Below are 23,597 nucleotides of genomic sequence, written 5' to 3'. Positions count from 1 at the left end.
GGGATGGGGAGGAAGCAGTGAAGGGCTCAGAGAGGTTTTTTCTCCCCCTCCCAGGGGATTTCAAGAACGCAGGGTGGGTCCAGGGCTGGAGGTGGCTTTGCCCCCCTTTCCAAAGGCTGGGTGGCTGAGGCCAGGGAGCTGCTTTTGCCTGGGGTGATGGGGAAATGTGCCACGGTGCTCCCAGCCCTGCCCTGCTCTGGGGCTCCTCTCCTGGGCTTGCCTGTGGCTCTCAGGGAAGATGCCTGGGGACCACAAGGGCCCTCCCAGCCTGGCCAGTAAAGCCCTGCAGAAGCATGGCAGGGAGGTGAGAGGTGACAGAGAGTTGCTTTTTGCTCCCCTTTCATCATCCTCTGCCTTTTCTTCGTAGCAGAAAGGGATGGGATTTAGGGGGAGGGGGAACTGAGATCCCTTTCATTCATGCCAGCAGTGCTGAGAGCCAACTTTGAGGCTGCTCCAAGGGAGAAGCTTTCCAAGTGCTGGGTGTTTTTTTTTGAGGAGGAGGAGATGGCTGAGCAATGCTTTGCCATCTGAGGACTAACCTCTGTGTCGTGGGGAGGGTTTGGGTGGGGATGAGAGAAATACTGATTGTGGGGGAGAAAGTCGATGGTGATCAATGAAGCTGCCCACAAACAATGCTTTCCTTTTCCCTGCTGGGCCTCTCTCTGACTCAATTCCTGCATTTCTGACCCTGAAAGTCCTAATTTTGCTTGGTCAGGAAAGAAAGCACATCTTCAGGCAGTATCAGGAGGTGGCTTAGGCCAGATGTTTGGGAAAGCACTGAGAAGAACCCAGTGTTTACAGCTGTGGAGCCCATATCCAGTTAATCCCAGCAAGCAGAGGTCTAGGCTGGGCACCCCTCACTGCCTTTGGCAGGATCTTGCTGCTGCAATATTCATCTGTTCTGTGCTGTCAGACACCCCCTCCTCCTCTTGCCTTGTCTTGCCATGGGGTTGGGAAGCATTTGCTTTGGTTACTTAGATGATGATGTGTCACAGGAGTCCCCCCTTACGTGCACACAGTGCAGAAGGTCCTGAGTCCCAGCCTGCTGTCTGTTGATGTAAGAGCTGGTGTGCACATCTAAGGAGCTTATGGCCCAGGGCTGTGGGCTGGGACACACTCTGCAGTCTGTTGCTTAGATCTGTAGGTGCTTCTCCAAATTGTTAGTGTCCCTGAACACCTCCAGTGAGGTGGCACCAACTCGTGAGCTTGGGTGTGTTTGTGCAAGCACATGAAGATGGGAGGAGAGCTGTGGAAATGTGCAGTGAAGCTTCAAGCCATGCTTTTGTTCCCTGAATAAGCCTTCTTCATATGAGAAAATCCTCCTAACTCAGCCAAGATTCATTTTGCTTGCTTTGCTCATGTAGTCAGTCCTTCTTTGTACACAGATCTTCAGTGCAAATAAATTGGCCAAGATTTGTCTAGAAGGTGACAGTGGTTGGGATTGCTTGGGTTACCTGACAGAGCTGAGATCAAAAGGCTGTGGGGAAACAGAAGCACTCAGGATAGGGGGGGAAAATATTTTCTTTCTGTATGTAGCACTCAACTCTGTTTTCTGTGCAGCTTTGAAGCACTGAGGAATATGGAAGATGATGTAGGGAAGGAATTGAATAATAGGAGAAAAAGTGTATTCCCCTGGGATGGTTAATTCAGTGATAGGGACCAAGAGCTTTGGAAATGGCCAAAGCCAGCCAGGCAGTGGCTGCTACTAGAATGGGAAGGTGGTTGACCAGTAATTTCATTTTCCTGGTTGAATATGTATGGATGAATGAAAGAGCAAGAGAAATGAAATTGGTGACATTGACTCTGAGTACTTTCCTTTTCATGCAACTGAGCTCTAAATCCCTCCCCACACACCCCCACAGACCTTTCTAGGGAAGTGCTGTCAGCTTCTCCAGCACAACACTGGGAACTTGAAGTGGTTAGCAAGGCAGGAAGAGCTTTTAATGAGAGCTGGCTCCCCTGAGCCAGGCTGCCCCAAGGGGGGTGCAGAGAAGGAGACCTAACTCACCTGGCATTTTGGGTCTCAAGGAGTGCAAAGCCAGGGGGCATCTGTTAAAAAGGCTGGGAGAGCTTTCCCACTTGTTAGTTGGCATCCCAAAGTTTCCTGACCCATTCAGGTGGCTCACAGAGGAGTGTGAATGCCACGTGGGGATAGTGCCCAGCCCTAGGAAGGGACTGTCACCTTGTGGGGCTGCTGCAGTGCCCCTGGGGCCAGCAGTTCTGCTCTCTGGCTTTGTCCCCATCAGGGCAGTGTCTCTCAGTGTTCCAGCCAACTACAGGGTTAGTTCCCTTTCTACCCTTGACTCGCAGAGTTGATCTGAATCCTTCTGGCTCTGCAACTGTGCACCTGCTGGGGCAAGATCAGTGAGTGCCTCCAGCGTGCAGGGCTCTAGCACACGTACAGACCTGGCATCTCCCTGCCAAACAGCTGCTGTAGCTGGGGGATCTGGCCTAAGAAATCTCCCAGTAGCAAAGTGTGAGCACAGGCTCCCCCCGGGTGCAAAGCTGGCTGCTCAGTGTCAAAATAATGCTTTTTGAAAGGAAAACAGTGCATCTGTCCTTTCCATCTTCTTCAGCACCCACACGTTGCAACAGCAGAAGCCTTGGGAAGGGAAAATAACTGCTTGTAAGGGACACGAGGGCAGATGTTGCAGTTATTTTTTGGGTGTTTCTTGGAGACTTGCCTTTTGCAATGTCTGTTCTCTCTCTTGCCCTTGTTCTGTGTCTAGCAGCTCAAAGAAAAGCACCTGTGCAAAAGCAGTTTTTTCTTCTTCTTTAAACAAAACCCAGTGGGCAGGTTGGAACCCATAGGAAGAGAGGACATGGTCCTTTCTTGAATCACTGTGCATTTTGTCCTGCAGGGATGAGTAGTGCCAGGGGCTGCCTGGTTTCCAGGGCTGCTTCTCATATGGGCTTACCAGGAAGATCTCTTGACTTCTGGGGACACACAGCAGCCTTGGTCAACATCTTTCTCCTTGGGTGATGTTCTCTGTGGTTTACTGACTCCCCACTTTTTCTGCAGCCCCCCACTGCATGCAGGAGCCCTGAACAGCTAGGTGGGCTGTCAGTCTGCTTTGGAGATATTGCTGGAGGGGCATTTCATGTGCCTTCAACCCATCTGATGGCACAGCATCTTCTGGAAGCAATGGAAGGGCCCCCTACAGTGTCTTTATCATGGATCCTTGTTCTGTAACATGTTCTCTCTCATGCTTTGTGGAGATCCTGAATCACTTACCTACCAGTGTTTTGCTTCTCAGGTTGGCAAGAGAGGTGATCTTTGCCAATTACTAGATCTGAAGGGTAAAGGCAGGTTCTCTCTTTTCCTTTTCTGAGATCCAACTGTTTGTGTTTGGGTTGGAGAGTTGACACCAGGGCTGGATTCAGCATCAGAAGCTAATAAGGGCTTTGCTGAGTGGAGATCTCAGGGTGTGGCCCATGATTAATCTTCACATCCTGATTTAGATGTACAGACCACCCCCAAGTGCTTTAAGTGATACAGCTTATTAGTCACTATTCAGTGTATCCTCCTACATTTTTTTGATGGGAACTCCACACTTCCAGGGAACTGAGGCACTGAGAGACCCAGGAAATAACTGAGAATAACTCACTGTTCTAGGCAGCAGATCCCAGTCTCTTGCTGTGCTGATGGCTTCGTCCTGCTAATTTAACCAGTTTAGTCCTCCTCCTTTCTTAACCCTCTCTATCTGAGGATAGGTTGGTTGTACCAAGTGGCACTTTCCCAGGGACATTGTCTGCAGGCCAATAAAGTGCCTCCTGCCCAGCAGAGGTACTTTATGGGTGCTTGCACTGTGCCTGGAACACACCTGCACACACCTGTGCTTTCCATCTTGGCTTGAGTATAGAAGTATGACCTGGCACTGACAGCAGAAGAGCCAGGAAATGCTGCACATCTTCCTCCTGCTTGGATCTGAGGTGTGTTCCTAAAGGTGGAACAAGAGCTAAGCTTCTGTACCAGGCTTCTTGTGCTGGTCTTTAGGAGCAGGTGATGTATTAGCTCTCACAGGGTGTGTTAGTGCATTGGTCACTGCTGGCCCAGCTCCAGCCTGGATGCTACCCTGGAATGCTCTTTCTTGGTAGTTTCAGAGTTGTGGTTTGATACTTCAGTGTCTTTGGTGCTGTGAACCTCTAGTCTCTGCACTGGAGCAGGGCATGGACAGAGGAAAATTCTACCTGCTTGCTTGTGATGGAAGGGCAGCCAAGTGCTGACAAGGGAAAGGTGACTGGCCTGGGATCATGTAGGGAGTCCCCTGGCAAAGATGTGGGAGCCCAGAGGAGAAATTCTGCCAGTTAGAATGGAACAGTCTTCAGAAAGGCATTTAAACCAAACCCAACTCTGAAACCTCTGGGGTGAGGATTTACATCTTCACAACATGACTGGGAATTGTCTCTGTTCAGCTCCACGCTGCTATGAGGATGTGTGTGCACTGCAGAGCCCACAGAAGTGATGTCCACTGATCCCCAGGTTCCTTCCAGTGGCTGCTGGAGACTGGTTATCCCCTCTGAGATAACAGCTGCTGCCCTGCTAGAGCAACGTGTGAAAGTCGAGTTGAGACTCTCTCCTTCCACTCCTGCCTTGTGTTCCCTAGGCTGGGTGGGTTAGTATGTCAGAAAAATTAGCTCTTCTGCATTGTCTGCCATCTGGGAACCCTGTCAAAGCCCTGGGAACCCTGTCAAAGCCCAGTGGATAGGGAACTAAAAGCTGTAGCTCAGAGAACAGAGCTTGCTTACCCCCCAGAAAGGTGGGAAACCCTTTGCTTCAGTGCAGTGCTGATGTGGGTGTCTGCTCCTGTAGGTCAGCTGGGTAATAGAGCAGGGGGGTTGTCCCAGCTGCCTTGCTCCATGTCATTCTGAACTGCCCTAGCACAGTTTCTTCCTCAGGTTTGGCACCTGGAAGACAAAAGAAGGGTAATCCAGGAGAAATATCTTGACTCTGCCTCACCTTCCATTCAGCTGGAAGGAGACCAGGAGCAAAAGGCTGGAGGCTGAGGCTCTGTTTTGGGTTTCATGAATAGATGAACGTAGAGATGCAAGTGGGGATTTTGAGAGGATTTGGAAGCCTGCTCCAGGATTTGTCTGGCACGGAAAGCATTTATAATACTTCCAGCATCATCATAACATAATGCCAGTCTGGGCCCACCCCAGGTCCCAGGGAATAAAAAGCACAACTCTTCTCATCAGTAGGAAAGGGATCTCACTTCTGTGCTTTGGAATAGGCTGTGCTCTTGTCCTGGTGGCACAAAGAGAGGGCTGAGCTGCCTTTGTGTGGTGCTGGGAGTGAGTGGGTCTGGCTGCACACGTGGGTGGGTGCTGAGCAAGCTGCAGGAGCAGCACCCCTGGCCTCTTGCAGAGCAATGCAGTGTGACAGTGCAGTGGGTGCCTGGGTCACCTCCCCCTGGGCTGGGCTATAAATACCCCTTTGGTGCTGCAGCTTTCTGGCTGAGCTCCTCAGCTTTGTGCTTTGTTTTTCCATCTGTTTAGCAGCTTCTGGAGCTCCAGAAGAAACGTGTACCCAGCGTTTCTCTTAACACAGTTGGGCCAGGACTGTCCTTACCACAGGTTGCTTGGGAAAGTCCTCGGGGGAATCCAGCTTCTCAGGGAATGAGCAAAAACCAGTGAGCACTTGGGGGGTGATGCTGGTCTGGCCACTTGGGACCAGTCTAGGTGATATTCTATGCTTCTATCTGAACAACATAGATTGTGGCATGGAGGGTAAACCTGCAGCTGTGCTGAGAAGCTCAGAGAGCTTCCAGCTGGTGCATCCAAGTGAGATCTTTCCAGCTCCAGCTCCTGGCCTCCCCAAGCAACCACAAACCCTAGTGCCTCCCTTGTACCAATGCAACAGCCCTGTGGTAGGAATTAGTGCTGTGGGAGCTGCTGTCTCGAGGCCTTCAGCCCATCCCTGCACAGGAGAAGCACACCAGGGTTCTGCACTATTTTGGGGTGCTCCAATGCAGGATCTGGGACCTTTTTTTGCAGTCAGGACTGCTGTGCTCTGCTCGTTTCTTGCCTAGCTGTGGATGCTCACAGTGCAACAAGAGATGCACTGAACTTGCACATTTCCTCCTGCCTCCTCCTCCCTGTGCCTGCCCAGCCAGCCCTGCCTGTCATCAGCAAAGGAGCTGCATTTCCAGAAGTCTTCCCCTGATGTGTAGATCAGGGACAATGCTGAAAGAAAACCACACTGCTTCACTGGGTGGAGGAGCCATCGTCCAAGCCAGGGCATCTGTTTCTTTGTCCTGAGCAGTCCAGCTCTGCCACATTCAGACTCAGACTTTTTGGAAGGGACACAGAACTTTGCTATTGTCATGAGCCCCTGCTGTGCCTCAATGCCTCCTTGGTAAGTCAATAACTCTGCAGGGGCCTGTGACAACATGCTAGATAAGTCCCTGTCCTCCTGTGGGCACCACAACACTTCCCATGCCCTCCTTGCCCCACTGTCCCTCTGTCCCTGTGGGGAACTGTAACTGCAAGCCCAAGGGAAAGGTTGGAGTTTGTGGAGTGTACAGGAGGTGAGTGATATTTTGTCACAGCCATTAAAGAGGTACATTAACCAGATGATGAGGGAGAGGCCTGACAAGGTTGTTAACTCCTGTCCCTCACCGTAACAAAGCTGTAAAACCCTCTGGAGGGATCAGAGCAGGAGCAGCACTCTGCTCTGCTGAGTCCAGGCAGAAGAAAGAGCAGCTTTGCAGGAGGAATTTTGTTAAGAGACTGAGTGAGGTACCTGGAACCTGTTTCAGTTCATGAATAAGATGGTATTTCTTCTGAATAATGGATGTACATGATGGTTGCTGAGAGGCAGGTCTGGGAGTGAGCTGGGTCTCTGAAGGAGGGAGGGAGCCACGGAGTGACCTGCAGCTCTGTCCTGAGCTGGGAGCTGCTTTGCTGCTGGAAGCCTGGCAGGAGGGTGCAGGGCTGGTACTTGGGTGATGAACCTGCATGACTGAGGCAGAGGGTGCCTGTTTGGTCTTCCTGTGTGTCCTGCAGTCAGTGTAGAGCACTGCCCAGCTCTGCAGGCTGAGGAAGAGGAGAGTTTGTGATGATTCCCTTCCTCTGGCTCCATGGGAGGCCAAAGGTGCTGGGATTAAAACCTAGCACAACTAATGGTGGGGATCAGCAACCCATGATTGCCTGCCAGGGCAAGGAGGCAGGTTGGATACAGAACAAAGCAAGGCTGGACCCTGGCAGCTGTGAGATGTTTCAGGAGGCACTGGCTGAGCTCAGATGAGCAGAAAGCCTGGAGATGCTGCCTCATGCCGTGGTTCTGAGAGGCAGCCTCTTGCTTCCTTGAGAGGCAGCTTTCACCTGACTTTCTAGTGGCACGTTTTGCTTCTAATTTAGGAGAGAGAAGTGTCATCTGGCACGAGCCTGCCACCCTTGCAAGGCTGCCAGCCAGGTCATGGCATTCTCTCTCTGCAGGCTCCCTGGTGAATTACAGCAATATTCCATCCTTCCCATCCCACAGCTGCAGGGATGCAGTGTCCCAGGAGAGGCTGGTTTGGCTGGGTGCTCTGGGGTTGTATGGACACCCAAAGGTTTGTTCAGATGGGCTGTGATCCACGTGGGTGAACAGCAGCTGGCTGTGAAGATTAGAGCTTCAGAAGTCACTCCTAATGAATAATCCTTCCAATGTCTGCCTTATAATAGTGGCACATCCACAAGGCATGACTCTAACATAGTAATTTTCAGAGTGTGCAGCCCCTGAATGACCTTCTGCAAGGGTTTGGAAGTGTTTGTTTCTGTTTGTCAGTTAGATGAGGGTAATTTCTGGCATGCTTTTTTTTTTTTCTTTTGCCAGGAAAAAATTGCAAGGGCTGAAATTGGGAGCACTGGAAAGTTTAGGTGGAATCTGAGTGGTGAGGATGAGGACAATACCTGCTTGGGAAGCTGCTGGCAGGCACATGAAGTGTCTGTGCAGGGTTGGGCTCTTTGGGCAGTGGGAAGGATGCTGATGGTTTAGGTGAGAGATGAGGAGGGAATTGTGGAGTGTGAGGGTGGTGAGAGCCTGGCCCAGGTTGTCCAGGGAAGCTGTGGCTGCCCCATCCCTGGCAGTGTTGAAGGGCAGGTTGGATGGGACTTGGAGCAGCCTGGGCTGGTGGGAGGTGTCCCTGCCCATGCAGGGGGGTGGATCTAGATCTTTAAGGTCTCTTCCAACTCAGATCATTCTGTAATTCTCTGATTCTCTAATTATGTGCTGGCTTGGCCTGAGCAGGGAGCTTCAGGCATGGCAGGAGGTTGTTGCAAGAGGCTGTGAAGCCACATGATGAGAGTCCAATCCCTTTCTGGGTGGCTGAGTTTAAAGTTACATCTAACTGAGAGTTAGTTATTCTAAGTGATTAGTTACTTTAGCTCTGAAGTTCTCCCTGTGCAACCAGGGGAAGAGCTCAGAAGAGTATTGAGAAGGGGGCCTGGCAGGCACAGCTGTGAAGAGAATCAAGCTGAATCCCTTGGCAGCAAGGTGGAGCTGCCTGGATCCTGGAAGTGCAGATACTATCTCTGCCTCTGGCCTGGCAAGCTAGTCTCAGGAGGAAGCAAAAAATTGCACTAAAAGGTGTCTTTTTATAAGTAAAGCCCAAAGGACAGGAAGAGGGAGAGGAGAGCCCTCTGGGGAGGAGTGACTTCCCCTGGCACTGTGAGGATGCTGGGATCATTGTCACCCTAATCAAGCAAAGAGGTGCTGGGGTCAGGAAGACATTACAGACCACAAGCCTGTTCCTGCTCAATTTATTTTGGTGTTTCACACTGGAGGAGACGTGTGGAAGGGGCACTTTGCCCTGTGGGGCAGGGGGACCTCAGCTGCTGCCCTTTCCCCTGGCTGTGGGAAATTTGACAGCTATGAAGCCCCTGCTGACAAAGGCTTTGTTACAAACCTCTGAAGCTGTCACCCCACACGTGCCCCTCCTTTCTTCCTCCAATTTGTCTTTTAATAATGCTGCCAACATTATTTCTCATCACTGTCCTGTGTGCTCTGTGCCCTGCCTGCCAGTCCTTTTTGTCTCACCCAGGCATCTCCCCCCAAAAGGCTCTAATGGGAAGAGACTCTGGCTGCTGAACTTAATAACTTACCCAACAGCCCAAGTCATTCTTGTCACAGAGCAAATTGTGAATGAGGCAGCAAACCAGGGGTGAGACCCTGGTTTGGGCAGGGAAAAGGGGCTGTGGAGCAGGTGAGTGTTTGCATCAGGTTGGTTTCAGCACGTGCACTGCTCTGCTGGCAGCACTTCCAGCTGGTAAATCTTGGGGTGTTACATTAGGTAGACGTGGGGAAATGGAGGAGCAAGGAGTCCAGGGATACCTGTTCCAAAGGGAGCCTGTGGAGGAGGCAGAATGAAGCAAGGACTTCACTCTGCACTGGGGAAACCAACATGTTCAGAGAAAGTGAAAAAGGAAATTCTCTGTTTTATCAAAAAGTGAGTGTGTGAAGATAGACTCTCAGTGGTGCCACATCCCCCATTTTCAGAGCCTGCATCCTGCCCCACTGCCTTGAGCTGCCAAAAGGCTTTGGGGCCACATGTAGCACTGAGCCCTGCTGCCTCCAGCCAGCACTGGTTTCTCCCTCTCTGTCTCAACCACCCTTACTGCTCAGGCTCATCACCAACTCAAGAGAAGTGTTTAGTAACTCTGATTTTAAAATATTAGTCATCTTGTAGGAATGACATTTGAGAGACTGACAGTTCCAAGGGCTGCTCTTGTGCTTGAATATGCTTTTGTATCATTAAAAAAAATAATTAAAAAAAAGTAAAATCAGCCTGACTAATTAAGTGTTGTACCTTGAGATACAGCCTAGGAAAGTACACATGAGGTCCTAATCACTCCAAGAAGCTACCAGGCTGCCATTGCATGGCTTAGACAGGCCTGAAGGGAGTGTGGTGGGTCTGTGTTGTAGTTGATACTGTCCCAGCCCTGTTCCCTCCTGGAGCAAGTGATGTCCTGCCTCTCTGTCCCTGTCATGCAAGGTTGGTGACAGTTGTGATAATAACCATGTCATTTGCTGGGTTGATTTGAGAGGCAGTGTAATTGCTGCATGATTACTATATTCTTAGAGCAACCATCACAAAACCCTCCAGTTTCTCAGAGCTCCCCAAGGGTTTGTCTCTCTCCTCACCTGGCAAGTAAAGCACTGCAAGGGAGTCTGTCTGTCCAGGAGCATCTATCTCTCTGTGCCAGGCTACATGTGCCTGCTTCCAGACACCTGAAGGTGCTGAGACTCCCTGCAGACCACAGGGTCCCAGGTGGTTTGGATGGTGCTTGGCCACAGCTTTGCAAGTGATGAAGATGCTGTTGGAAGTGGCAGGGGCTGATGAGTGACACTAGGGAGCTGGGCAGCAGGGAGAGGCCCCCAGGGGTGCATGTCCTGCCTGCGTGTGCTGCTTGTTCACTTGGTCTCTGAGTTGGGCTATGAAACTGCTGGCTTTGTTCTGTCTCCAGCTTCTGTTTGGCTTCTTCATTTCTCATTCATATGGAGATGATCTGGGCTGGGTTTGGCTCTTAGGAGTTTCTAAAATTAGGAGAAATGACCTTCCCCAGGCAGGCACCCCAGGCCACTGGGTTGCTGTGAGCTGCACTTTGCCAGCACCTCAGGCATCAGTGCTGGTGCCATTTCTGTATTTAGCCCCTGAGCCACTTGAGCTCTGTGGTTCCTGTCCAAAAGGAGGAAGCTATTTTCATCTCACCTCTAGAGCAAGCTGGGGTGCAGGTGAGCCAAAATAACTAAGCCACAGGGAAAGCAGAGTCAGAACCAGGCTGAGGCTGGAAGCTGGACAAACTGGTAGATTTAGTCCTTGCCTTTCCCACTAAGAGACAAAGAAAGAGCCAAGTCCCACCTCCCTGGGCAATGCTGGGGTAGATCTGGGATTATTGAGTTGGCATATGGAGTTTTATGCTAGTAGAAGAAAAGAAATACTTTCCTTTCAAACGGAAGACAGGCCATGATATTCTGACATGTCAAAGGTTCCCAGGCAGGCACAAGTCTCTGTGTTCACTGTGGAGGGAGGAGGTGAGGGAAGCAGGGATGCAGGATGGGAAGCAGCAGGCACAGTAGGGCCAGGGGGACCTGCTGGGTTTCAGCAGGGACCAGAAATCAAAGGGTGATAATTTTAAAATGACCTTCCTGATTCCAAGGAGAAGGTTGTGTAGGTTTGTGGCTGTACTAATGGATGGCAGAACTGCAAGCAGCAATTGATTGTGTTGTGAGATGCTGAATTACAGCTGGGTGTTTGCTTTAGCATCCCAGATCCCCCCTCCTTCCCTCACCACTCTGTGGCAGGAAAGGATCAATGCTAATCCCTCAGTCCCCTTAGTGACTTTTGCAGAGGTCACAGGCTACTGGACTCTGTGTCCTGTTTGACCACCCAGCACTGAGCAGGGCTTTGGGCTTGAGTTTCATCTCCTTAAAGAAGCCCTCTAATGGGGATGGGAGCTGGGGACTCCCTCTGTAGGTTGGTGTCATGGAAAGATGGGGAGAAACTTTTCACTAAGAAAGGGTAGTGACAGGACAAGGGGTTTTAAACTGGAAGAGGGGAGATTTAGTTTAAACATCAGGAAGAAAATCTTCACCATGAGGGCAGTGAGGTGTTGGCCCAGGTTGCCCAGGGAAGCTGTGGCTGCCCCATCCCTGGCAGTGTTGAAGGGCAGGTTGGATGGGGCTTGGAGCAACCTGGGCTGGTGGGAGGTGTCCCTGCCCATGCAGGGGGTTGGATCTGGATGATCTTGAAGGTCCCTTCCAATCTTCTCCATTCCATGATTTTTTGACCAGCCAGGGAGCTGAGAGAGCTCTAAGTGCCATGGAGAGAAAACCTGCAGGAAACACTTCTGTGCCTCAGTGCAGGGCCCTGTGCCTCCCAGCACTGCTGCTGGGATAGCAACATTTCTGCTGGGATGCTGGAGGGTTTGTTGCTTGGGCAGCAGCTGATGAGGACTCTTTGAACAGGCTGCTTGAGCAGGATGTAGCAGTGAACCTGGGAACCCTGGCTTGTCTGCAGTGGAAAGGTAGTTTGCACTAAGGCAGAAATGTATATGTGAATTTATAGCCCAGAAGGTCTTCAGCTCAGATTACCTGCGTGGCCTCTCTTAGTGCCTCTGAAACAAAGCAGCTCATCCCAGGCTTCTGCTGCAGCTGCCCAGTGAGCAGCACGTCTTGGAAGTGCCTTGAATTTGCAGCCCACTCTGCCCCCCTAACCAGGAAGAGCACCATGTGCTCCTGAGGGAATGGACCCTTTCCCCTGCCTGCCCGGAGCACCTCTCAGCCTGGACATGTGCACGTTGACAACAGCTCCTGCAGAGCAGTTTTTACTTCAGTGACATCTTCAGGGACTCGTGCTTTACAACAGCTGGTGTTTTCAAAAGTCACGGAGGATCTGGCTGCCTGTATAGTTTGGGTTTGTTTTTTTTTCCCCCAGCCTTCAAAACACCCCACCTTTGAGATATTTGAAGGAAAAATTAGGCTTTTGAAAACTGAATCCCCTTTTAAGGTGCTTGGGGTGCAGAGTGGTGTCTCTCTGCAGGTGGCAGGGGGCTGGCTTGCTCACCAGCTCTGCAGGGCTGCTTCTTCCCCCTCTTCTTGTGCCTTAGAATCAGGCTATTAATAACTCCTTTTAAATAGAGCAGAATTTATTTCTTTTCAGGGGTGAAAAAGGGAAGAGCTCAGTAATTAAAAGTGAGTGCTGAGGGCTCTGAAGCCAGGTCTCAGGGATGGTGCTGGTGAGCTGCCTTCCAGCTGGTGTGTGTGCTGTGCTGGGTGGGGGGAGAGTCAAGGGGCAACAGTGTGTGGGAAGTGATCAACCTCATCTCCAGGTCTGGAGTTGGGAACACACTGCAGAGTCACCTGGGAGATAAATTGAAGGGTTATGTCTTGCTGGGCACAGCTTTTCAGGTTTGATGGTCACGTGTATGAACTTTCTCAGGTGTTGGTGTAATGGATCCCACCAGCCCAGGGTTCTAGATGCACCCATAGAATCTTACACCCTTCATTCAGGCAGCCTGTACAAGGCTGGGGCTTCAAGCAGCACCACCAAAAGCTGTCAGCTGTGTAAGTGAGGTGGTCCTTCCTCCAGCACCAGTGAGCACCCCAGGCTGTCTTCTGCCAGCCCTGCCTGTTCTTCCAGCACCCAGCTACCTTAGGTGTGTTCAACTTGTCGGGTTTCTCTGGGCAGAGGGAGGAAGGCAAGTCCCCAGGGAGCCTGATGGCAGCCTGATGTTTGGCTCCATCACTCAGCCTTGCAGATCCCAGAAGAGTGGCTTTTGCTGGCCTGCTGGTTGGAAAGGTGAGGCTTGGTCCTCACAGCCTGCTGCCTCATTCCATGAGGGATCACATGTCTTCAAACCCCTGGGACAAAGCCTATGCAAAGCCTGTTATGGAGCAGTGGAATTTAGTCCAATCGTGTTGAAATTGGGTCGTCTTTTGTTAGTGTCACTTTTTAAAACCATCGGTGCCCGGAGCCCTCGGGGCCATGCAGACCTCAGAGGTGGAAACAGTCTGGAGTTCTGTCTGTCTCTGACATTGCTGATGTTGTCTGAGATGAGAAAAGGTATCATTGTGTCACCAGCTCAAGGAGACTTGAGGGACCAGCCCCTAAATGAGCTAATTGTTGGAGCCCTCCTTTCCCAGCACTCACAGTGCACCCCCCAGCAGCCTCAGGGAATGTTGAACAACTTCTCAGTTGTCCTTCTATTTTGGAAGTCACACAGCTTTTCCTCTTGATGGAGAGGCTCTTTAAAAACCATGTGTGAAGTGCAGCTGTTTATCAAGAAGTCCTGATTGCTGGAGATGCTTTTTGACCTGACTCAACCCCCAGTTTTGTGGCTTGAGGAGAGGCTGGACCAGGCAGTGCCAGCCCTGCCTGACAGAGCAGTGCATCCTGCAGGCATCAGAGCAGTGCCCTCACATCTCCTCTCCTGTTTCTAGCTCTGGCCCCCTCTGCAGAGGTGGAGCAGCAGGGGGGGATGATTAATTTGAAGAAGAGAAAGTTTCTGCTGCCTGCTAAAATTTGGCTGAAGCTCTGAAACTCAAAGGTTTGTGTTTTCCAAAGTGGTGGGTCGTTCATTCTAATTCTGGATATGCAGTTTATTCACAGACACAACTAATCCTTTTTTGAATCCTGTTAAATTCTTGTTCTCTTAGTATCCTGTGGCAATAAGTTACAGAAGCTAATTGTGCTTGTGTTGAGCTCCCTTGATCCATTTTGGTCATGCTTGCTTGAAGTGTTGTTCTGAGAAGCTTGGTTAACATTCTTTTTTTTCTGGAAGATGATCTGGGTTGTTGATCCCATTTGTTGCAACAGGGCTCAGGACTAGAAGGGGAGAGTAGCTCAGGTTTTGCCTCAACTGTTGCACAGTTGGGGAAATCCTGCAATCTCTGTGCCTCAGTTTCCCCAAGAGCTTGGAAAACACAGAGTGGCCCCTGTGCAGTGAGAGAACTGGGGCTTGCAGGTGAAGCTGGATGAAAGTATTGAGTGGAAAAACAGCCTCCTGAAACCAGGTTGCCTTTCCAGGCTTTCCCAGTATTTCATAATGTTCTATTATTTGTGTTACTATTTTCTATTATTCGTGTTTAGCCTCAGAAATTATTTTAACTTATTTTTAATTAAGGAAACCAATGCTGGGTGAAGAGGTGATTCAGTCCTTCCCCTTCCATCGAGAGGTCCAGTGTGTGCTGCCTCAACATTTGTTATTCCTGTGGGTGAATCCTGTTCTCCTCTAGCTGGCAGATGGGTGGCCGTGGTCTGAAAGATTTCTGAATCATTCTCACTCACTTTTCTTGACTTGAAATCCCTGGTTCACACAGTACAAATCAGCTGGAGCTGAAGGGTGATGCGTTGCCTCTTGCCTTGTCGTGCAGCCTCAGGGAGGACAGGGCTGCTCTGTCCTTCTCTCCCTTGGGTTGGAAGAGTCTGAGGTTGCAGTTAGCACCCCTGATTAAATCCTCAAAGAACAGGCAATCCTGCCTGCTCATTACTCAGTTCTGGCTGTGTTCTGCTTAATAACTAAACAGTAATTAGCTCCGCAGCTTTGCTACTACACTTATAATAGCCCCTATTAAAGTTATGGGGTTTATAGGCAGTAATGGCTTAGGGAGTAATTAACGAGCATGAGGCTTTTATTACTACCTTTATTTTTAGCCTGGGCTTTACAAGCTTTTTTTTTTCTGCCAAAGACCAAAACCTTAGAGGCTTGTGTTGCCCTGGCAGGGGTTGTGGAGAGGAGCAGGGTGGTGTGTCCAGGGGAGCCCAGCGCCCAGCCCGTGTCCCCAGCCTCTCTGCTGGGGCCTTGCAGAGCCAGAATTGCCTCAGTTTCCTCCTCTGAAAAGTGGGCAGGACAGTCATTTTGCTGTGCATTTTCAGGCGTGGGAGCTTGGGTGTAAATCCAGGAGGGTCTGTTGGGTGCTGGGGATCATGGTCCAGCTGCTCCTGCTGCGTCTTTCAGCAGAACCTGCTGCTGCTGCAAAGGTGAAAGTAACTTCTGGGCTGGGGTTTAGGGGACACTTTGTCCAGCTGGAAAAGCTGTTAGTGAGAAGGCACTTTTGTATCCCAAAAGTGTGTTTATTTTCTCTGCCAAGCTTTTGTTGGAGGATTTGGCTGAGTTTGTTTGTTTTCCTGGCTGTTCTGTAATACCAGTAACTCTTTGCTGTGTTTGTTTGGCTTCTCTGTGTGTGTTTTTCTTGCCTATCGACAAGGTTTTCACTTCAGTGACTTATGCATGTAAACAAATTCAACTCGAGCAATTTCTGAGTTTAACTGGTTCTAAACCACCTCGGTTCAACATGGGAAAACCAAGGAGGAGAGGGACACAGCCCCAAAGGAAGAAAGAAAGCAAAACTACACATCAGATTGCAGATCAAATCAGTGTTTCCTACAGTGTCAGAGCTGATGCCAATTAACTAGATTTAAAAAATGAACCTTCAGTGTTTAATCATCCAGCGTGTTACTAACACGTGGCTCCAGGATTTATTAAACCTCTTTTTTATTATTATTATTATTAGATGAGTGCCCTTTTAATATTGTCATGCCTTGACACCATTGCCCTCTGCCGGAGGATCTGAAATCTCTGTCCCCAGGTGGCAGAACCTTCCACTGCAGCACTGGCCAAAGGGATTTCTGCCAAGGAAAGGCTTTCAAAACTCTGCTAAACACCTTTGGTTTACAAGTATTTTCACTCCAATATTGCCAGTGATTTGTGACTTTTGCATGATGTTTCAAAACTGGGGAAAGGAAGGGGACTTTCTGTAGTGGAAAAGAGTTTGATCATTTTAAAAGTATTTTCACTCCAATATTGCCAGTGATTTATGACTTTTGCATGATATTTCAAAACTGGGGAAAAGGAGACTTTCTGTAGTGGAAAAGACTTTGATCATTTTAATTAATGTCTAAATGTGTTTCTCCTTCTTTTCCCTCTGGAGAAGGAGGTAGCATTGACAACCTGAACAGAGCCACGTTTTGTTTCAAAGATTATCAGTGGGAAAAGGAGAGTGGTATCATGATGGGGCAGGGGGTAGAGAGTCTTGAAGAGGAGCCTAATTTTCCCCAGATTAATTTTTGGCTGACCTCACTTGTGCCATAAACAGCAACAAAAACAAGTGTTGTTGAGCTTGGGTAGCAAGGGATTTTTTGGCTGAGAGGCAAACCCTCTGCCTTGGGCTGTGAAGCTGTGACTTCTCTCACCAGCAGTGTGAAATCACCCATGACCATGTACTTCCAAGCTGATGTTGTTCACAGGAGAAAATGGATTTCACCTTTTGCAGCTTTAACGTGTGATGGGGAGGTGGGAGTGTGGCTTTGTCACACTGAGAGCTGGCTCAGCCTGCACCCAGGCCCTCACCTGCATTAGCCTGGTGAGTGGGAACACAGTGGAAATACTTCATCTGGATCCAAATGTCCCAGCACTCACAGCAGCCCCAAGTGAATTCTTAGCGTGTCCTTCAGTCGGGCTCCTCAGGGTCATCAGTAAAAGCAAATGACTTCAGGAATTAACAGGGAGAAAATGTGATAGAATTGTAGAATGGGTTGGGTTGGAAGGGACCTTCAAGATCATCAGGTTCCAACCCCCTGCATGGGCAGGGACACCTCCCACCAGCCCAGGCTGCTCCAAGCCCCATCCAACCTGCCCTTCAACACTGCCAGGGATGGGGCAGCCACAGCTTCCCTGGGCAACCTGGGCCAGGCTCTCACCACCCTCACACTCCACAATTCCCTCCTCATCTCTCACCTCAATCTCCCTCTTCCAGTTTTCATCCCTTCCCCCTTGTCCTCTCCCTCCCTGCCCTTGTCCCAAGTCCCTCCCCAGCTTTCCTGGAGCCCCTTCAGGCCCTGGAAGGTGCTCTAAGGTCTCCCTGGAGCCTTCTCTTCTCCAGGCTGAACACCCCAACTCTCCCAGCCTGGCTCCAGAGCAGAGCTGCTCCAGCCTTCGAATCATCTTTGTAGCCTCCTCTGGACTTGCTCCAGGAGAAGCAAGAACACTTGAGGGGTAACCTGCTTGAAACACTTTGTCTAGATCCAAATTTCCCAGAACTCACAGCAGCCCCCAGTGAATTCTTACCGTGTCCTTCAGTCGGGCTCCTCAGGGTCATTAACAAATCAAATTGCTTCAGGAATTAACAGGGAGCAAATGTCTTTGCTGCAGAGCAGGGTACGTGGCACACCGTGGGTACTGACAGGCAGCTCAGGGTGCAGGAGGGTGGTAGGTGGCTCCATGTTCTCCCCCAGCCCATCATCTCTGGAGACATTCCAACCCCCCTGGCCACGTTCCTGTGTGATGTGCTCTGGGTGCCCCTGCTCTGGCAGGGGGGTTGGGCTGGGGGATCTTTCCAGGTCCCTTCCAACCCCTGGCATTCTGTGATTCTGTGATCTCCATCTGTGGCTGGATCCATCCTGGGGTGGTGTCCCTTTGGGCATGCGGAGCACGTGGGGAGTTCCATCCAGGGAGCTCTGCTGCCAGCCCCAGCAGAGCTGCCAAGCAAAGCCGACTGCTCTTGCTGCTGGGGCAGGAGTGGGCTGGGCTGGCCTTTGGCAGCTGGAGCTCCACAGCAGCAGGTGATTGACCAGGGAGCTGCTAAATGCTCTGTAGCAAATTAAAAGGAATTGATCCTGAAGAGACCAATGCACAGATCATTAGAGCCTGCATCTTTGCCCCTGTGTTGAAGGCACTGAAACCAGCATAGCCCCCCAGCCCCCTAAGGTGCCTATTCTCTCTCATATGAAGGGCAAGGTCAGCCTGTCCAGGGGGAAGATGCTGACAATTTGAGTCTGGCTTGGCAGGAGGCAGGGAAAAGGCAACTGTCAGGGAAGAGCTCTGTATTCAGAGGAACTGCCCTTGACCAACGGGGTGTTTGGGGCAGACCAGCCCCCCCGGCAGCTTGTCAGCTGCTGGGAAGTGACTCTGAGAGGCCCTTTTAGCATCTCCTTTCCTCCCAGCCCCTCTCCAATGGCCAAATCCTTCCATTGCAGCATTTGCAGCCCAGGCATTTGGCTGGGCAAGGTGGTCAGTCTCTTCAGAGCTGCCCCTTCTGTCCCTGCCCTACAGGGATGCTCGAGGGGACATGTTCTGGCATTATTAGAGGATTCAAAGGATGTCAGCACCCAGTGCCCTCTGTTCAGGCACTGAGAGCAACTGCAGGGACAGCCAGAATGAGGCCAGATGCTCTTTCCTGAGGGCACTGTGTGCTTTGTCAGTGTTAGGCCAGTGGGATTTCTTTGGGCCTGAGAGCTGCACAGGGATACAGCAGAAGGTTGATGTTTGCTGGAATAATTCATTCTCTTCCTCCCTGGTTTATTTTGTCTGGAAGAGGCTGTTTTCTCCAGTATTGAAATAAAATAGGAACAAATCTGTGTTGCTGGGAGATGCTTCCTTGAAAATCTTCAGAGTGTCTGGCTGTACAGAGCCTATCCCTGAGCTGTGGAAAGCTCTTTTCCTGCTGCTTCCCTGTGGGTGACTGCAGGAAACCCTGCTCTCCATAGAGTCAGGTGTATTTCCTGGTTGGTTGAGAGGTTTGCATTGTTTTCTCTGGAGGCTTTTTCAGAAGACCAGCTCCTTGTTATCACTCTCACCACCTACAGCTTGTCCTGATCCACCACATCCCTCTTCCATCCTGCTGGGTCCTTGCATTTCCTAAATGCCTTGTGCCAGCACATCTGCTGATTGTGTCTTCTACAAAGTGCTGGAGGTGCACATGAGGATGGATCCCTGGCTTCCTGGATGTTGGCACCATGACCTCTGGCACAGGTTTTTGCATGGGAGGTGGCAGGTTTCCCCCTGGTGAGAGGCCTATGGGTGGGGAACTGGCTTTTTCCTACAGCTGGCTAAACAGTTTTTGATTTGTTGGGGTTTTTGTATGTGTGTGGGGAAAAAATGGATTAGCTGAAACTTTTGTTGAGGGGCATTTACATGTCCCTTTTAAGGACAAAAGCCAGCCTGCATTTTCCCTACCCCTTGTTTTCCCTCATAAATTAATACCTCTGTGATTTAAGTGCTAATTTGGAAGAAGCAGGTTCTGTCCAGCAACCTGAATATCAGTTGCTGGCATGGTAAAAGGACAACCCATCAGTTTTTGGAGCTGTTTCACTTCAAGTCTTCCAGTGGGCTCAGTGCCGGAGGCTGATGGGACAGCCCAGTGATCAGGGCATGGCCAAGGGAAGTGCAGATCAGTCCAAATTGGGCTCATCAGGGATTTGAACCTGGATCTCTCCATGACTGCCCAATGCAACCAAGAAAAAGCAGGTTCCAAGGGTCTGGGGAAAAACACGTGCAAAACAGCATCATGGCTGCAGCCCAGGCTTGAGGAGCTCCCCTCTGGTTTAACCATAGAGCTGCAGGATCATGGAATGGTTTGGGTTGGAACGGACCTTCAGATCATCTAGATCCAATCCCCTGCATGGGCAGGGACACCTCCCACCAGCCCAGGCTGCTCCAAGCCCCATCCAACCTGCCCTTCAACACTGCCAGGGATGGGGCAGCCACAGCTTCCCTGGGCAACCTGGGCCAGGCTCTCACCACCCTCACACTCCACAATTCCCTCCTCATCTCTCACCTCAATCTCCCTCTCCCAGTTTTCATCCCTTCCCCCTTGTCCTCTCCCTCCCTGCCCTTGTCCCAAGTCCCTCCCCAGCTTTCCTGGAGCCCCTTCAGGCCCTGGAAGGTGCTCTAAGGTCTCCCTGGAGCCTTCTCTTCTCCAGGCTGAACACCCCAGCTCTCCCAGCCTGGCTCCAGAGCAGAGCTGCTCCAGGCCTTGGACCATCTTTGTGGCCTCCTCTGGCCTCTCTCCAGGAGCTCCATGTCCTTCTTATGTTGTGGCTTTAGAACTGAACACAGATCTCCAGGAGGGGTGTCACGGGACCAGAGGAAAGGAGGGGACCTGACAGTCTGGGAGGCACTTGCAGGGACTGACCAGCGGGAGATCAGTGCTGCTCCCAGAGCAGAGAGCTCCTGCCTTGCACTGCAGCTCTCCCTTGCCTGCAATGCAGCCTTTTGAGCAGAGGGCTGATGCCTTCCCCCCACATGGGAACAGCTACTCAACTGCTGCCCATGTTTGCAAACTGTCCACCTTGTGTGTCCCTGCTAAGTGATGTACTTTGCTTGCCAAGATACTTGGATAAGATGCAGTCTGCTTAAATCTTGCCTGCACTCATATTGAATCAAACTAAGTCTTCCTGGCAGTTTAATATACTCCAGTCCCAACACCTCTGAGATGAAAGAGATGAACCTGAACAGGCTGTTGGAAGCCTGAGTTAAAAAAACTGGCTGCATCAAAGATGCCAGTGGGATGGTGTGAGCTGAGGGAATGACCACGATGGGAAAAACACAGGGTCACTGGAGCCCTCTTACCAACCTCGTGGGCACAGTCACCCCCTGTGCTCTGCCTGGCAGAGGGAGACGGGCTGGTGGGTCCCAGCACTCACTGATGTGTCAGGTTGTGGTCACCTGTGTTTTCCTGGGGGCAGGTGGTGGTGTGGGGCTTGGCTGGCTCTTGGATGGAAGGTCCTTCTCTGTTGGGGGATGGTTCAGGCTCTGCAGCACTGAGCAACTTTCTCTTGGCTGAACCAGGTGCCTTGCTTGACAAGTAGATGCAAAGGAAAGCAAGGCTCTGGACACCCAGGGGGGCTGGGATACATTTCTGTTGCTCATTTCCCTACTTTGATTTGCTCCTCTTGAAGGGAATTTGTGAACTTCATGAAGCAGCTTCCTGGTCCTTCCCTCTGGCAACTCACCTTCGCTCTGTGTTGCAGGTTTCCTTCCAAATGAGTCCCTGAGGTTCCTGCTGGCAGGGTCCCATCCAAGTGCCCTCCTGCTTCTGGTCCCAGCAGTCGAGGCCCCTCCAAACCTGCTTCTGCAATGGGTGGGTTGTGAGCACTGGTAAGACCTACGAGTCGTGTCACCTTCGCTGCTCTCTCCCTCTCTCGCGTCCTCTCTCTCTCTCTCTGTCCTTGTCCCTTCTTGCCCATTTATTTCTGTTCTCCATGTGCTCTGCTGTTCTGTCTCTGGGGTTTTCACTGTCAGGTAATGAGGAGCTGTGGGTCCAGTCAGTCTTGGAGATGCCGAAGAGACGAGACATCCTGGCTATCGTGCTGATAGTTCTGCCCTGGACCCTGCTAATCACCGTCTGGCACCAGAGCACCATTGCTCCCCTGCTTGCAGTGCACAAGGGTGAGAGAAACCAAACCAGCCCATGCCAAGCCTGTGCATCCCTCCCTTGTCCTCACCTCCTCTCTCATTTCATTCCTCCATGGTAGCCATGCTCATCTCAGCCCCCAGTCCATACTCATGCAGAAGCCTCCCCACTTCTGCTCCAGGAGCAGCCCAGTGCTCATAGGGGTTCTTCAGAGGCACCAAATTCCAAGCCATGGGTTATGCTTTCTGCACTTGGAGGGCTCTTTATGGCCTAAATGCAGAATCAGAGTACTAAAGGAAGATTTATTTCTTTGTTCCCTGATGATCTATGAGAGAGGAGTCCCTTCCTGCTGGCCTTTGCAGCAGGAAAGCTGCAAAAAGGAGAGCAAAGGAAACAAAGGTGCCACTTGAGGCAGCTGCTCTGGGAGTCACGAGGCAAAGAGCATTTTCTGAGTAGCCTCAGGGAAGCAGCAGCCTGATGCTCTTGCACCTGTAGGAGGAGGCAAGAGAGAAAGCATCTCACCTGGATGTTTGGTGAAGAGACAATGCTGTGAGTCAGTTTCCCTGCTGCCTGGCACACAGAGCATTGAGCAGAGCCCTGGCCCCAGCCAGGTGAATGCAGGAAGTTCTGGGGGATCCTTTCTGGCTGAAGTGTCCTGGGTTTTGTCCTGTTCTTGGCATAGCAGCAATATTCATGGGCTGTGAGAGCTTTTGGAGGCTGGAAGGAGTCACACTGCCCACTGCAGTCTTCATCCTTGGTTCTTCCCCTCAATGAGTGCCAGGGCAGGGGGTTCAGCTTGGGGAGGCTGGTCTGGGGGGAAGAACATCAGCTCATTTTCCCTCTCTGGTCCCTTTCTTTGGGAGATTCTCTCCCCTTTTCATTTTGATGTTCAGAGTCATCCTCCAGCTACTTATCCTTTTGCTGAGCAGTCTCATGTGCAGTTTGAGGTGTCAGAAGTTACTGCTCCAAGCATCTTTGCTTTTCCCCTGGAGGACTGACAGCCACCCATGAGCTTCTGGGCAGTTCTTAATGGAAAGATGACTCTGATCACCTCTGGAAGGTGGACAGTGTTTCAGAGGATGTGGGATCTACTGGGCTCTAAAACAGGACACTTGAAAGACTACCAAGAATGTGCTGTCTGTTCACTAGGTTGACTCAATGCCCTAAAAACTGGGAGCTGTTTTTTGTAAATGGCCGCAGACACTGAAATTGAAGCACAGTCTGATCTGACTGAGTCATGAACTTACCCATGACCTTGGTGAGACACTTCTTCTGCCTCTGCTTCTCTGAGCCCCCAATGCAAAATGGGTGGTGACAGAGTCAGACCTGGAAACTCTTGGGAGAAGCTGTTTTGTCCTTGTTACACGTTTCTGACATCCTTTGGCAGCAGGTGCTGAGAGAGAGATGTGCATCTCTACCCCAGCAAGCCCAGACCAGCAGGGCTCACACGTGCCAGGATTTACAGCTGAGAGTCTGACCTGCAGGGGTTTGGAAAATGTCTCTACCACCCTCCTGGCTACTCACATTTGTGTCTGTGTCCCATGCATTTTGCAGATTTATTTATGAATGGATTCCAGTGTTCTCTGCTTTCAGAGAGCTCTGCTATGTGGTGCTGATGTGCTTGGCCTTACGTAGGGCCTGAGAAGGACACCCTGTCCCTGTCCCCCATCCACCAGGTAGACACCCTCCCTCCATCAGAGCCATGGAGTATGAGGCCTTCATTCAATTCAAGGCAGGTATCAAAGTCTGTGTTACTGGAAGAGTAACATTCTATGAAAAAAAACATCAGTAGTACCCTGCTGGGTCAGATCTAATGTCTGTCTGTTCCTGTTCTTTCTCATCTGAAGTTCCTGGTAGCAGCTGGTTTTGCAAAACCTGTGGCTCAAAGTATGATGTGCCCACTAGAGAGGAGCTGGCTTATCTCCTGAATGGAGGTGTCCCTTCATCTCTGCCAGTTCCTGACTGTAGACCATGCTATTCC

The 23,597-nt window shown here is 50.8% G+C and overlaps 1 protein-coding gene across 1 annotated transcript in view; it reads left to right on the top strand.

Moving 5' to 3' along the window:
- Window positions 1-21,523: 21,523 nt before the first annotated feature.
- B3GAT1 (beta-1,3-glucuronyltransferase 1) overlaps window positions 21,524-23,597 on the top strand; it is a 14,935-nt gene continuing 12,861 nt past the window's right edge. Inside the window, 1 exon segment of the mRNA XM_010002880.1 lies at window positions 21,524-21,651. Within this exon segment, the coding sequence (XP_010001182.1) occupies window positions 21,540-21,651 (112 nt within the window). The 5' untranslated portion in view covers window positions 21,524-21,539.

The sequence above is a fragment of the Chaetura pelagica genome, unplaced genomic scaffold, assembly GCF_000747805.2.
Source record: "Chaetura pelagica isolate M959 unplaced genomic scaffold, ChaPel_1.0 scaffold38, whole genome shotgun sequence".
In the NCBI taxonomy this organism is placed as follows: Eukaryota; Metazoa; Chordata; class Aves; order Apodiformes; family Apodidae; genus Chaetura; species Chaetura pelagica.
This window is presented reverse-complemented; position numbering and strand designations above follow the sequence as displayed.